The following is a 16946-nucleotide window of genomic DNA, read 5'->3' as shown; positions in this document are numbered from 1 at the left end:
CCGTCCCTTGCAACTTTATTATCTGTTGTATGACGTTCATGCCTACTCCATCAAATTCCACTAGTGCATTTGAATTGCTTCCAAATGTGGTCTACAAATTTCAAAATCAATATTATTCAATTTTTTTTGAACAAGAGAGAATTTTCAAACTCGAATGAAAAAAAAGGAACAAAGTTGTGTTTAAAAACTTAAATCATGTAATGGATGGAAATACCATGACATGCCATGGATTGGTGCCATGAGAATAACTTTCACCACTATAAAATAATTACACTCATTTGATAAGTAGGAGATAATTTCCATAGAAGTCAAATTGTAATATTATTATTTAGATTTATCCATATAGTTTTCGAGTCAAACTCTTGACCCATAGATCAACGAGTTTCATTAAAAAATACATAAGTTATATCCAAATCATGACATTCGTGTCTTCCAATACGATGACTATGGATACCATGATATGCCGTGGATGGATACCATGTGAATAACTTTGAGTAAGGGGAGTTTTATTTATTTTCAAATTGTAGAAGGAAATACGCGTGTTGAATCGGCTCTAAATTGGGAAGGGAAGCTAGGGTTTAAGAAGACAGAAAGGAAGAAAGGGCAGGGCAGGGCAGAGGAGAGGAAGGATGAGCAATCAGGCGAGGGCGGTGTCGTTTCTGACGAATGTGGCGAGGGCGGCGGCGGGGTTGGGGGTCGGGGCGAGCGTGGTGAATGCGTCGCTGTACACAGTGGACGGAGGGGAGAGGGCGGTTCTATTCGACAGGTTCGCGGGAGTGAAGGAGGAGAGCGTCGGGGAGGGGACGCACTTTCTGGTGCCGTGGCTGCAGCGGCCCTACATCTTCGACATACGCACTCGGCCGCACACCTTCTCCTCCATCTCCGGCACCAAGGACCTCCAGATGGTGCATCTCACTCTCAGGGTTCTCTCCCGCCCCGAGGAGACCCACCTGCCCCGCATCTTCCAGATGCTCGGCCTCGAGTACGACGAGAAGGTGCTGCCTTCCATCGGCAACGAGGTCCTCAAGGCCGTGGTTGCTCAGTTCAACGCCGACCAGCTGCTCACCGAGCGGCCCCGCGTCTCGGCCCTCGTCAGGGACAGCCTCGTGCGCCGCGCTCGGGACTTCAACATCGTGCTTGACGACGTGGCCATCACTCACCTCTCCTATGGAGCCGAGTTCTCCAAGGCGGTGGAGCAGAAGCAGGTGGCGCAGCAGGAGGCCGAGCGCTCCAAGTTCGTGGTGGCCAAGGCCGAGCAGGAGCGCAGGGCCGCCATTATCCGGGCCGAGGGCGAGAGTGATGCCGCCAAGCTCATCTCTGATGCCACCGCCAGCGCCGGTACGGGCCTCATTGAGCTCCGTCGAATTGAAGCCTCGCGAGAGATCGCCAACACTCTTTCAAAGACCCCCAATGTCGTCTATCTTCCAGGTGGGAACAACATGTTGCTTGGTCTCAATCCAACCTCTTTCTCCGCTCCCCGCTGATGCTGATGCTACACTTTATCATAATACGTGTACACCTCTTTCATTTTTGATTCGGCGTTAACAAGCTCTGATTCTGGGATCCCTTCATCAGACTGCAAAATCTCCTTTAAGTGTGTTGTTCGGTATTGCACTCGTGGAATGTTGTTTTTTTTTTAAATTTCAAAATTTAAGCTACTTTAATTACTTTTTTTTTTCCTGATAGGACTGAAGATGAGACTGGATATAGTTTTTGAGTTGCCAATTAAATAATCATGTTTAATTTTAACTGGATGTGCAGCCTTGAGATAATTGTTGTTTGGCCAATTAACAAACATGTTTAATTTACTTTATATTTTTGCAGTTGGTTGAAAGCACAGTAAAATTGGCTTTAAATGGTGGTATTTGCAACACTGGTGGGCTGTGATGTTGCTGTCTTTTTCTATATTTCAAGGTGTACTTGTGTTTTAAGGAATTCTCTTTGCAATTCTAGGAATTTATACATATCTATAGTAATATCCCAATTCCCATTTTCTCCCTCCTTTTCTATTTCGTTTTGGACTTGTGCAAACTGAAATGGTATAGATAGAAGAAGCTAGACACACACACACACACGGTGTGTGTCTATATGAAGCTACAGCTACTTATGATGACCTTAAACAACGGCAGTCAAAATAAAACTTACAAAATAGGAAAGTCAATTTATTCTATTCACCCGTAGCACTGCATAATTGACACTGATCAGAAAATGCAAATTCAAGGTTACATAATAACAGATAACAACAAACTGCCGTCGGATCTTTTGGCATCTCAAACCCCTTCCGTGTCTCATGGATGATAAATGGATCGTTCATTACCCAAACTATGTGCGTTCCAGGCCAGACATGTAACAATGGAATGATGCAATCTGTCTGGCAGTCAGACTTAAATTTTCATCTGAAGAATCCCCCAATAAATGCCAGCAGGGTTGCTGCAATCTCTTTTTCTGCCGATTGCTACTCACAGTTTGGTATGTTATGGCTATGATGCCGCCACTGGCTGGTTCAGCCCATCGAACAGTGATTCAGTGAGAAGTAGCAAGAATAACTGTGGATTCCTAGCAATAAACCCTACCAAAATCAGCAGATCTAAACCCTTCGACACTGGCAAATCAAAATGATTTCAAAAATTGAAACTTCTGATTGGAATCATCCGTAATGGTTAAGAGTGTTTCATCATCAAATCCACAGATATGGCAAGGTTGTGATGCGGCCGCCATCTGGTTGAGCCCATCAAAATATTGATATTGCGGTGGAAAGCAGTAATAATAAATTTGGAATTCTTGCAATAAACTCTCCTAAATGAGCCCATCAAATCCTTTTAATACTGTGACAGCACGTAACAAATAGAAATCACGTCAATTTCTCAATTAGATTTTTATGAATCAGAACAATTGTGACCCTGGGGCAGTCGTGCTTAATAGAAAGAGGGTTTTCATTTTCAAATCCACAAATGGAACTGAAGAGGGGTTTTGTCCTCTCAGACTTTTATTTTATATTTATTTTTAAATATTCAAAAATAATTTTATTTTTTAATATTAGTATTTTAAAACTCCATTTATTTTTATTTTTATTTTTTAATAAATTGCCTCCAAAATAAGAAATAATCAGACCTAACTTAGATAATATAAATAAATATTTAAATCCGTCCCACGGACTGAGATGGACAATGAAAATTGAAGATTAGTTTTGCCCATGCGTTCATTGAGATTTTTCTTCTACTTTATTTATTGGCCAGGAGACCTATTAGGAAAGATGAAGTTGAGTAGCACAGAAATGTTGAAGGAAGCGATGGGCTGTTTCAACAACTCTAATATCACCTATTACTTGGTTTAGCTTGTTTGACATTCATGAGCGCTAGTATTAGTTTTTCAATATATTTTTTGAGTATTATATATGAACTGAAGCTTGCAATTCTATAAATTAAATCATGGACATCTTTTTATGGATATATTTTCTTGATAGTAAGAGCAGGAAAAACAAATATAAAGTCAGGGTTGTAAACAAGAAACCATTGTGCAAGAACCAAAAAAAACCATAGAACAACAAACTTGGTGATTCACTGTAATGGCCACAGCCATGGGAAGAGATTGGGGAATTCTGTTTTGTTAACGCTGCTACACTGTTGCAGTTACAGCAGCATATGATATTGTCTCGAAAGTAAATGAAGAGACGACTGAGAGACAAGGAAGTTTAAGAGTTCAAGATCGTTGGTTTCAACAGCCAACATCTTTTTACCAGCTGATGCTGGTAAATTTTGTATCTGTTTGGCCATCTATTTTTGCCTCTTTCTTTCCAAATTTTAGGAGGATACCGATACATAATGCCTCAGATATTATTCTTTTGCCTGGTTGGCTAACTACTCTTGAATGTTTGTTTTCTGTTTTGCGTCTTACAACAGTAGAATTTGAGTGCGATTTGGCACAAGACCTATTTTTAGAGTGTCATGTTCCGACTTTGATTGGTTCTCTCTCTGTTGTAATGCTTAGATTTGTTTTTCTATTTATCGTTCTTCAAATTAATTGGAAGATATCTGGGAAGATTCTTCATTTTCTTATGGCGGTTATCTGTCTTTGATAGTATTATGTAATGGGTACAACTGTTAAGGGTTCAAGAACTCTAGTGTATGGCTCTTTGCAGTAGATTTTAGAATAGAAAAATAGGGACTGTAAGCCTGTTAAGCAAAAGATTTGATGCTGTAAATAAAATAATTGATAATTGTTGCTGTAGTGTATATATATCAGCCATATTCACTTACATGGAGCAGTTGAAAGTAAAATCAGCCAGTGAAGGAGTTTTTTTTTGGTAATGATGGATGCTGATTGCATTATGTAATGGTGTTGCAATAAGCAAGTTTTTTTTTGGTAATCATGGATGCTGATAGCATTATGTAATGGTGTTGCAATAAGCAAGTTTTTTTTTGGTAATCATGGATGCTGATAGCATTATGTAATGATGGATGCTGATAGCATTGTAGTAGGACCAACCTCTTCAGTCAAGTACATGTCTCCCATGGGCACCACACCAACATGGCTAAAGAGGGAGGCTATGTTTCACCAGAAAAGGTAGTTGGACTTGAGAGTCGAGGAGGGAATGAAGGAATTAATAAAAGAAATCAAGAAACTTGAGCCACCTATGGGTGATGTGCGAACATTGGCCTTTATAATAAAGAACCAAGATCAAGACTTGCTTGCACATATAGCTATTCCTCCTCTGCATGTTGACACTGAACAACTAACTCCTAAAGACTACCAAATCAAGGAGGTCATGTTGAGAAGACCCACGGTAGATACTGCCAAAGGGTTGATCACTATGGGTATGGAAGAGGTGTTCAAGTGTATGGACCAGGATGAGTCTGAGTTGATAATGTTGCGAAAACAAAATGAGTTATTAACAGGCTATTTGCATAGAGTTACAAGCCCCATTGACCTAGAAAATCTAGAGATTTCTCTTGCAGTGGTATTAGAGAAAAAAAGGAACAAGGGCAACATAGTTAGATCCAATTTTGGAAGCATGTCAGTAATGATGTGATAATTTTGAAGAGAAAGGTGTACAAATAATATAGGGTAATTTGAACTTGTTGCACCACATCCAATCAGGTGTCGGCAAGTTGGTTTCCATAGTTGGGCTAATAGATGAAGTTCATTGTTGGTCAAATGACCCACAAGCTCTGAAATCAATCAAAGGTCAAAGGTATCATATGCTGATGGAAGTATATATACTGCTGAGGAGCTAGACAAGCTCAATGACTAGATTGAAAAGATATCAGCTGGCAATAAAGTAATGGAGGGATTACATGCAGAGATCCAGAGGATCAAGGATCAGACTTGAGAGCAATTTTTGGAAGTGGAAATGTATTACAATGCCACTTGCCTTGAGATTTTTGAAGATGAGGCTAAGACCAAGCTTATTGCAACACAATTAGTGGTCCAACAATTATAAGGAACATTCAAGGATGCTTTGTTAGATGAAGACATAAGACAAGCATTTAAGACTGAAGAGGTATTGTTGGAGCTAGACGCAAAGCTTGAGGATTTTGTTGTAACTAGGATTGAAGTATGTAATTATCAACAATTAGTAAAGGATAAATATGGGGCTTTGGATTTGCCAAAATCTACCCAAGTGGTGAAAATAATAGACATTTAAGAGCAAGCATTCAAACATCATTTTGGTATAAAGGGGAAGAAAATTTAGATTTGACAATTGGAAGATTTTTTTTTTTTTTTTTGGAACCTGTCACCAAGATGTGCATGTGCGTAGATGTACAGGTGTGCTTTTCACAGAGGTGCGCTGATAGTTTTGAAGAAGAACTAGTCCGCTGACAATTAACTGCTAGTTCCTAAGTTAGAGCCTTCCATGCACCAAAAATACATTTTGACGATAGTTCAACTTTTAGAATTGCCTAAAGAAGGCCACCCTTCCATTTTTAGAGCTTTTAGATCATCTTATAGTTGCATTCTTCTTATCTTCTCATTCTTTTATTCTTTTGTGTAATGCAAAGGCTCATGTACCCGTTACTTTATATAAACAAGGGTGGAGACCTACTTAATACCATTTAGAGAGTTAGTTTGTATATAATTAAATAGGTTAAAAATATGTTCACCAAAATAGATAGAGGAAAATATGGATGATAGAAAGAAATGTGAAGGGGGAATATAGGATCTATCCTTAACCCAAATTCTCAAAAGGAATGATCCAAACTGATCAATCACAAATTGATCAATGCACAATGAATCAATATGAAGAAAGGAGGAAATCCTATAATCTACTATAGAAAGTAAATACTTGTAATCTTGAAGACAAATACTAACCTCAAAGTAGGGTGAATCTAGAGAATGTCAATTTCTAATGGCTATGTATAGTTTCAAGGAATTTTGTAACCTGCTCCAAATTGGAAACGTTGAGACAGAGAAAACTTAGAAAACTTTTGTCCTTTTGAAGGTAGGTCGACCTTGACCCAACTAACGGTGCACAATCTTACGCCAGGGCACAATTGTACCCCATTAAGTCAACCTTGACCTACAAAGCTTTGATAAAATTTATGTTCATAGATCTTGTAAGTTTAGCAAAAAGGGTATCCAAATCTGCACTTTAATTCGTTGTCCTATACCTATATCTACGAGAAAATAGGTTTTTTTGATTGGATGGGGGGGTTTTCCTCTTCAAACCCCAATTTGGAATCAACTTTGAAATATAATTGAAATTGCAATATGAATAAACAAAGTAAATGGAACTATTCACCTTGATTATGTTGAAATCCTTGTGGAGGATTCGAATCCTTGAATCCACAAGTACGGATGCTACAAATCAATGTAGAAATGTATGTAGGATGTCTCAAATCAATTGCATTAGATCTTCAACACCAATCTTGAAAGGATCTTTGCATAGTAAGAGGCACAGATGAATATAGATGGAGAAATATTCAACAAGAGGGTTCCATAGAGATTGAATCCTTCAATGGCTAACAATGAATCTCCTTAATGTATTGAATGCTTGAATAATTGAATGCTTGGATGCTTGAACACTTGTTAGATAGTAGATTTTCACTTCATAGAATAATGGATGTGTGAGATAGTATATAATAACTTTGGTCATAATAAGTGGATAATAACTTTGCTCATGGATAATGTATGTCAAAATGAGGGAAGAAGGCTTCCTTATATAAAGATCTAGGGCACAAACTTCTACAAAAGGCCAACATTGGAGCATTAAATCCCAATTAACCTTAACCCTTAGAAATGGACCTAGATTAAATGCAATTTAAGAGTGTACCATTCTGAAACCTAAAACAGCCAACCCAAATGTAGGAAAATGAAACTTTATGAAGCCTGATATTCCAAAACTCCCAAAACTTGAAAATTGGATAGTTAGGGATGAGCTCGACCCTGTCTTAGGTCAAGGTTGAGGTCAAACTTGACCCTTCAGGTTGTCATTGACCTAGAAAGTCAAAGTCTTCAATTTCATAGAGAATTTTGTCACAGAGAGAGAGAGAGAGAGAGAGAGAGAGAGAGAGAGAGAACATGGGGAAAACAACCAAATGCATGGAAAGATCTATTCAAGATGCTTGACATGACCTCAAACCACTTACTTAGAGGGCTAAATGCTCTTAACATGGAAGTGCTTCCATTTTAAGGTGATACATTAAGCCCCCACTTTAGCAAGTGTATGGACTCGATGCAAACTCTTGTTAAACTAGATTATAATGAAAAGATAATCTTATTAAAATCAAAGGGACAAAGAGATACTTAAGCCCTAGAGACTTAAGTCTTCATCAATTCCAAGATCATAATAAGATACATTAAGCCCCCACTTTAGCAAGTGTATGGACTTGATGCAAACTCTTGTTAAACTAGATTATAATGAAAAGATAATCTTATTAAAATCAAAGGGACAAAGAGATACTTAAGCCCCAGAGACTTAAGTCTTCATCAATTCCAAGATCATAATAAGAGAGACATCTCTAAAAAAAAAGAGAGAAAAAGAATTTGATTATCTCGCCCAATGAGAACTTATGTCCCATTGTGAACCACACAAGGAAATAGTGTAACTAAAAAGATGGAATTGAACCGCCTAGTGAATGTGGCTATTCACTAGTCAACCCATCAAGGATTCACCCTAAAAAATATTTTATTCCATAAGAGTAAAACTAAAAAAGCAAAAGAGATCCAGTCTTAAGGATACATCCGACCTTAAGGGATCAAATTTTTTGAAACTAGAGGGATCAAGAGATCCTAAAATATAAATTCATGCTTTAAGGATCAATTACAAATCCAAAAAGGGAGAAATTTTATCTTGAAAAATAATGTATGTATTCACAAGAGGAACATAAATTTGAACAAAAGGTATTCACATTAACAACCTCAGAGCATTGGCTTGTTCCATCCATTAAGGATAATACTAGAAAAATAGAAGGTCTAGAGGATTGGAGAAAAGAATATGAGGAATTACCACAAAAGGCCTTATTTCACTTCAACAGTAAGGAGGTTTTTCAATATGATGAGTTTCATAAACTTTTACATAGAATGATTTCTCTAGAGATATAAGTTTTGTAAATTCTAGATACATGTTAAAGTTGCCTTGAGAAAATGATCGTTGAATCTAATCTCATTTATTCTAGAAGTCTCATAATTCAAGTGGCCTAGTCATGTATAAATTGCAAATTGGATTGAGATCTACAGAAAGATCCCTAAAGAAGTACCAAAAGAACTAGGGAAATATGGCAAGGAGGATATAGTTCAGTTGGATAAAACAAATGACAATCTTTTTACAATTACATATGTTAGTTTTAAGTTTATGTTGTTCTTAATGTAACCAAAGTGAATCAGTTGCATTAGTTAGGAATAGATGGGATGGCGTAAAGCTTGTTTGCATCATTTTATTTTCCATGAGAAGGATACCAAGACCATTTGCTAGATATATAAGATATACAAGATAACAATATAGATTTTAGATAGATTTTATGGTATATTTTGGATAGGAATATATAATTGATGCATCTTATAGCTCGATTGTACTTCCTTATTTGAAATCGATACAAAAGACTTTGCTTTTTCTATTCCAACTTGGAAAATTGTAAGTTCAATCATTTGCTTCAAAATTGTCCTAATTAAGAATCAATTACTATTATGTGAAAGATTAAATTTGTTATAAATTCTTGATTGCCAAAGTTGCATACAAAATTTTCTATGCAGTCTTTGTCTAATTGGTTTTCCTTGTTGAAATTAAAATAAATTAGACAAGGGTTTATTCTTTTAGTTCTCTTTCACTCTTCATAATAGGGATGGTATATTTAAATTGTCTCCCAAGAGAATTAAGAGGGTAAGCTCATAATATTTTTAATCTATTGATTCGGGCACCAAAATAGGGTACATAAGAGAAGTCACTCCACATGTCTACTCTACGTACCCATGCTTTTCACATGATGAGTGCTCATAGGAAATGCAAATTCCCAATCTAACCCCCAAATGAACAATCATTCAATCAGCCTAAATCTAGGAGTTTGGGTCTCACAAGATACCACCATATGTACACACATGCAAATCCAACTCTATGATATAATCAATAGAGCACCAATGCAAGGGTTGGATGTAAAAAAAATGCAATGAAATCACCAAGTACAAAAAAACTCACTTAATCGAGCATCTTGTCCAGAGTACATATTCAACATGAATCCCAATGAATGAAAGTAAAACCATGGATGGATTAGAAACCTAACATACATTCCAAGACCACCAGAAAAACACATTTCATGAAATTCCCACCAAAATCTAGGTAGTATGCAAAATGAGGCAACATGAAAAATGTTCAAAATCAAACATATCAAAATTTGATAAAATTGAAAACCCACCTCCAAAATAAAGTCAAACATCCAAAAATCAAATAAAAATTTGAGTTACAGTCTCACATTAAAATTAAAATAGCCTAACACCATGAAACTTATAAACTAAATTCACATACACCATAAGGTATTTGTTTTCATCCAACTGGGTTGAATTAAGGCATGAAATCAGAGGAGAGCACCAGTTCTCAAACTCCAACAAGAAAATAAAATAGAGTTAAACTAAAGAAATAAGAAATCCCTATCTCATACCAAAATGCTCAAATTTGATGATTGCAACCACAGAGTGAAAAATTTGTCGAATGAGATGAAAAACTCGATAAAGTAGAAGATCCCTGCTACAAATCCAATGAGACCGATCTCTTGACAATCCAACAAGCCAATCTCACCCAACAAAAAAACAAGAAATTGCCCCAACGATGGTTTGCGGAGTTTTGCTCCAAAAACATAAAATTCCACTTGGTAAACGTGAGAAATAAAGTTCTCTTTTGCCAATATAAACACTTTAGCCAAAGTGACTTATAAATTAGGTTATTAAATAAGTTAACAATCTAATTGGTTCCTTTTCCCAATTAAATTAGGTGATTCCAAGTAATTAGAATTAAACTATGAAAAATTAGTTGGTAATTAAATCAACTATAAAATTTCCCCTAAATCAATTAAATCAACATTTTAATAATATTTTTTGTGACAATTGTGGAATCCTAAATGCACAAACATGCTCATGGGTCTAATCATGTAATGCATTATGAATTTAGATCTACCAATTACCAAAGGGCTAATGATAACAAATAGACAAATGCATTGTGCATATAGGGACCACATTGGCTCAACATGAATGGTCAAAGTCATTATCTCTTGGTGCCACTATCAGGGATATAAGTACACACTCAAATACTGAACTCAGGGTGAATGTACCTACGAGTGTAGATGCTCAATATATAATAGTCAAAGCACACAAAGACACATAATCACATTAAGAAGAATAGGACATCGTGTAGATCTTGCAGGCAAGTGACTACAACTTTGTTTCCACTTTGTACTAGCAACAACGAACGATCCACACATAGCATTGGTGTAATCAAACATAACTAAACATAATCATATACTAAAGCATTTAATTTAAGTCATTTAAATGAATTATTTAGCATATATTTACTAAAGGTAAGATATGGATATCCATAGAATAAAACACACTAGAAATGAATCCAACAATATCCATCTGAGAACTCAGAAATCATAATCCATGTCCAAATATAAAATAGACTAAACATCATCATAATAAATTATGTCACATCACTAGCACCATCATGTGGATATGATCAAACTGAATCGTAACACATCTATCACTGAGCAACTATGATACTAGTAATCAAAACAATGTAGTCGTCGAAGCATTTCAATTTGAAAATACACATTAAAACCCATCAAGGTATCTCTCAGACAAAAATAAACAATGAGACTACATGCAAACATGGGAGGCACTACAATAATCCACTTTAAAATAAAATGAAATAAATGAAAAGTGTGATGTCATATCCAAAAAATACTAGATCTAAATAATGAAGCATATCATACCATATTAATGCAATTATCTCTTTAAATGTGATCAACTTTTTGATGCAATAGCTTTAGACGAACACAAAACCCCAAAAGGAAATCGTTTAAGATAAAACCTCATGTCATAGATAATTTAGTTTGTCACAATATTTGGTTGGGGAAGAGAAAGAAGAAGAAATCTTTGTGAGTGAATACAAATATCCTTTCTTGACGGAAAACCCCTTTGCTTTGTCTCTAATAAGGTAAAGAAACACCTTAAGTGCATTATAGGAATTAAGAATTGAGTGCTCGATGTCTCTTTATGGATTCCTTGAACTTAAATGTTTGATTGCTTGAGAATGGATGTCTTCACAATGATGGATGGTAGATAGATGGATAGTTTGTACATAGATGTATTATTATGTTATGTTGAATTATGGGAGGAAATTTCCTTTTATATTCATTTCTGGTCTCAAATCAAATCAAGGTTGACTATAAATATACACCTTAGATAAAAACCCTAACATCAAGCCTTCAGACCAAGTCCAGGCTCAAAAACCCAGGGACAAGTTGACTCTAGATGGCTTTCCCTATGTATGTATTATTATTTTTAAATATAATATAATGGGAGCTAGCCCTAACTAGCTATCGAGTTATTAAAAAATCTAAAAATTATGAGCTGGATGCTATGATGTATCTTGTAACATTAAATTTTAACTACTATTTCTTTCCTTAGACTCTGTGACATCATATTGATATATTGACACTGACTTAAAGCCAAGGAGAATTGGAGCTCAAATTTTAGTTTATAAAGGACTAATTGATTTACATCTAATAATTCTAAAATTTGTTAATGGATCATAGAGCTATATTTCTCAAACTTGAGGTAGGATATTTTGTGTTTAAATGACAAGTTTCCCAATGAACAAGGCACTAGTCTAAGCTAGGGTTTTCTGTACATCCAATCTCATTCTCCATGCAGGTTGATGTTCAGTGGGTGATTGACTAATACCTAGTGTATTCATAATAAAAATGACGATTGATTCTTTGATCAATAATTACAAGAGACTAGCTAATTAGAAAGAGCTCAACAAATTCATACCCCAATTAGGACATACTTTTTTTGTTTGTTTTGTTGATTTGAAAAAGATTGTACATTTGAGTTCGTGCTTTTGGTTTTTTCAACTATCTTCTATTTTCTAGTCCTTGCATCCCTTTTTATACAAAATCAAGGGATGCAAACAAGCTTCAAACCATTACAAACATTGTTTATACTAAGTACTTAGTCATTACTAGCTTCACATATTTGCATTGTAGACAAGATACTTTTAACATGGTTATAGAAAATGAATTTGGCCAAGCAAATCCAATAGGTCATCCACAAATTCCATCAGTACCCAACCTCCCTCATTAGCCTACATGTCCTATAGGAGCTCACGTAGCTCAAATTTATCTTTCTATGCTTCCAATTCTTTCACAACATTCTAGTATGCAACGTAATTTGTTTTAAGTATCATGTTGTAGAGAGAAGTCTCATGATAATGTCCACTTGGTCTTCCTCCTCTCCCCTTAGATATGGTTGGAAGACTGGCTCCGAATTCACATTTCTTGGATCAAACTTTATTGGAATTCCCATCTTAGAATCAATATGACACAATTATCTATGGTTAAATTTATTTGTTAAGTGTTAGTGATTCAATTGCCTTTATAATAGGAAAACTTTTCATACTTAACATATTCATATTGCTAAAAAAATCTTGCAAGCATACAAATTCAATGTGCATTGAATATATTTTGAAACCCAAGGTAATGTTACCATATTAATGATGAATATTAAATTTTAATGATCACATTAAAGCACATAATAGTTGTCATTCTTGATATGAAGCACCAAACATCTATATTATCTTATCTGTCCACATACATGGATTCACAACCTTTTTAATGAAGATGTATTAATTCTCCTTTAAGATCATCATAAATGTCATTATGACAAATTTTCATTGTTTAGCGACATCCTTTGAGTATGGCCTTAGGCTATAATAAAACATATCCAAAGTAACAAATTAAAGGAAAATTGAAATAAACTAATTTACCTAGCAAAGTAAACTAATCCATAATAAAAACACATAAACCTTAAATAAGCTTTCGTATTTTCGTTGAGGTCAAATTAAATCCAAACTTAATTAAATAGAAGGTATTAACATTACTAAATATTCAATACGGTATACCTTACTATATTTTATCTACAAACTGTTACACTATAATTTATCCACTATGTAAACTATCATTTATTGCCAATTCCTTTTCTATTATTTGATTCATTGTCACTATGCTCCACTTCATCAATTTTTATATATCATTATGTCCCTCTCCAATATTCCCATGGCCTTATATTGGTTATGGTTAAGAAGAAGACTCAATTCCTCTTAATTATGGAACACCTCTTGAACAAAGATGTCAAATTGGAAATAAATAGAATCAACTAGACCTTTACTCAACGGTCTTCAACTCCATACTCACGTCATTTCAAAATGCATAGATGAATGCATAGATTTTCATCTATGTTATCCAAAACAAGGTATATTTCTTCAAGTATATGATTCTTAAAAAGCTCTTGCACAAATCTAGTATAGTCCTCTTATCCTTATCTACATAAAGAATTATAGAAATGAAAACAACATCGATATTTATCTTTTGCCTATCCATAAGGAGAGAAAATTTCTTACCAAAAAATTTCATCACTACTTGTACAATGAGGAAATTCTTGGCATTAGTGTTAAGCATGAGCTTTAGTCGGTGTTCATAAATCTCTCTCCAAAAGGTGGTCTATGGTCTTTCTTCCTTCATCTTGATAGGAGTTTCCATGGCCAACCCAAATCCACACTACCTCAGAAACTAGACCCGTAGCCTTGAGGTAATGAAGAACGGAGGGGGGCTGGGGGGATTAAATAAACCCATAATACCTACAAACACAAAATTTCAAACCAAGAACAATTGTATTCCAAAAAAACCAAAAAATATGCACCTTCAATGATCTAAGATCATCATTAAAGTGTATTAAATACAGGGGTGTACATTTACTTAGACCCTTTTTGGTGATATTTTTTAATGAGAACAACTTTATTCACAAGCTAGTCAGAATGGAGACACACATTCATATTTTTTAATCTCTTAATCAATGTCTTAAATTTTAATTTAAAACATAATCATTGAATAACTATGAGAAAATAATAGTAACGCACCCAAAAAATTGAAAGTGGGAAATAAATGTAAGGTCGATATAGTGAAGCTGCAAATTTAGAATTTGTGTGTAAAAATATTGTTATTCAAAAAATTTAGATAACATGTCAAGTCAAATGAAATAAATAATATTTTCTAATACTGTGAAATGTGAACATGTCTATACATTTATCAAATCAAAAACATTTTACCTCATTTGTAAGATTATGAAATCCCAAAACGAAAATGCATATTGATGTTTGATAAATAAAAAATCCTTTGTCTTTACCGTAATATATTGCAGAAAAAGCAAAATTAGAGCAAAGTACGAGGGAAGTAAACATGAGTCACATTAATGTACATTGTCCTTACATTAAACTGATTCATTTAAAATTTGGTCCATATTAATATCATTGGTCCATATTAACTTCTGATCAATCAAAATTATGACCATTGATTTAGATATCATAACTTAATAAATATATAAGTTAAAATTGGGTAGGGCCAACTCCTATTGTATTAATTTTGTCAAAATAAATATAATTAAGTTTGCAATTCAAGAAGTGACAAGTGATGTTAAGTTTGCAGAGGCTTTGTTTTCAGTGCAAGTCGTGTACTAATGTAACTTGCCATTGAATCTTTTGAGAATCCAAATGTGTTTGCTAAAACCAAGATTTAGTAGGTGACAGGTTGAACACTGACAAAGTTAAATGACATTTTGCCACCATTTTTGAGCATGTGGTAGGAGATATGATATATAAAGAGTGAGATATATATTTCATTGTTCAATTTAGTGGTCTTAGTTCTTTGTTTTCACTTTTTCAAAGTGATATATTAGGTTAAGAATGGTAGGTCCGATCACTAGTGCCATATTGTTTAAGAATGGATGGAATTGGAAAGAATTAGAAGCACAAGGGAAGGTTTTTGGCACAACTTACAAATAATTCCTATCTCTCTTTTATTATATCCTTGACTGCCCTTCAAAAGTAGATTATACAAAGAGATTCATTTCTTGAAGTTATCTCCCAAGAGACTGCAAATCTTGCCTTAATGGCACCTTTAAGTTTGTGTCACTATTAATAATGTTCCAAATAGAATAGATGTAATTGGAAAGAGTTGCACATGTATCATTATACTCTAACAACTAGAGTGGTGAAAGTATGAGCTTCCGAAAGAATTCTTCCACAACATTACAATAAGGGAAACAACCATTGATTCTAATATTATGTACAAAAGATCATATCGTTGAACTTTCGGAACTTTCTTCATTACACCCCTCCAGAAGAAAAAGAGAAAAGAAAGTATTTCCATCTTGCAACTATATTGAGTTCTAGCTAGAAACTGTTGACATCTCATCTTATCAAGGAAGGATATTTTATATCATCCAGTTTTGTTAGTGCTATCAATTATTAGTTCTCACTTCTTGTAAGTGGTCCATGAGATTAAGAATGGAAAGTCCAGTACCACATTGTATTATAATAGACTTAACTGAAATAGTTAGAGCTACAAGAAATTGTTGTTTACATACTTTTAAAATAATTCCTATCTCTCTTATTGTAGGCTTGAATGCCCTTAAAAAGAAGATAATGAAGGGAGTTTAATCATTTACCTCTTTAGACATCACTTATATGCAAGGAGTGTTAAGTGTTCTATTCATTCTCATAAGAGATGGGTTCACGTGAGTCACTATTAATAAAATATTGGTCAATGAATATGATTGAAAAAACTACATAGTTGAATCTCGTAGAAATGTCATAATATAATAATTAATTAATTGTAGTTGATTGTGATTTGATTCGAATATGATTTTGATTTTTAATATAATTCAACTGTACATTTGTTGAATTCATATGTAAATCATTTTTTATAAATATATAGTTAGGTAGGGATAGCTCCCATTGTATTAGTTATGTTAAAATAAGTACAGTGCTACAATTATTAAAAAATAAAAATAAGAATCTCACACAAATTTTCATATCTTTTTTTGTTAATGTAAACATTGCAAATTTTTCATGAGAACAATGTGAAGTTTACAAAGAAATTGAAATTTCAACCCCCCTTTTATGGTAAAAATAAATATGGAAGAAACCCTAATCCATGTGAGACGTCAAATAAGTTTACAATCCTTAGCAACCTTGTCAAGCAATATGAAGATGAACTTGAAGCAGAATTTTACTCTTAGGCACTTGTTATGAGTGAAACACACAACACAAACCTGTTGGTAATAGGATTGGTATAAATGACCATAGATATTGGTATTATGTACCCAAATGTTAAATATCAGGAAGCATTTTATAGAAAACACAAACATGCTGAGAAAACCTTCTGATCAGTAATCTGTGAGATCCT

At 34.5% G+C, this 16946-nt stretch overlaps 1 protein-coding gene across 1 annotated transcript; it reads left to right on the top strand.

The window, feature by feature from the left end:
• Window positions 1-480: 480 nt before the first annotated feature.
• Window positions 481-1749, top strand: LOC149530256 (prohibitin-3, mitochondrial-like). The gene has a single exon (XM_089809309.1). The coding sequence runs from the start codon at window positions 630-632 to the stop codon at window positions 1482-1484; it is 855 nt and encodes a 284-aa protein (XP_089665435.1). The 5' UTR covers window positions 481-629; the 3' UTR covers window positions 1485-1749.
• Window positions 1750-16946: the final 15197 nt, after the last annotated feature.

This window comes from Cupressus sempervirens, chromosome 11 (genome assembly GCF_028749045.1).
Source record: "Cupressus sempervirens isolate cs-2001-9-10 chromosome 11, ASM2874904v1, whole genome shotgun sequence".
NCBI classification, from domain to species: Eukaryota; Viridiplantae; Streptophyta; class Pinopsida; order Cupressales; family Cupressaceae; genus Cupressus; species Cupressus sempervirens.
This window is presented reverse-complemented; position numbering and strand designations above follow the sequence as displayed.

What these genes read in the sequence shown, in the direction of transcription:
- LOC149530256 (XM_089809309.1), top strand. Translation starts at nt 630, where the DNA reads ATGAGCAATCAGGCGAGGGCGGTGTCGTTTCTGACGAATGTGGCGAGG.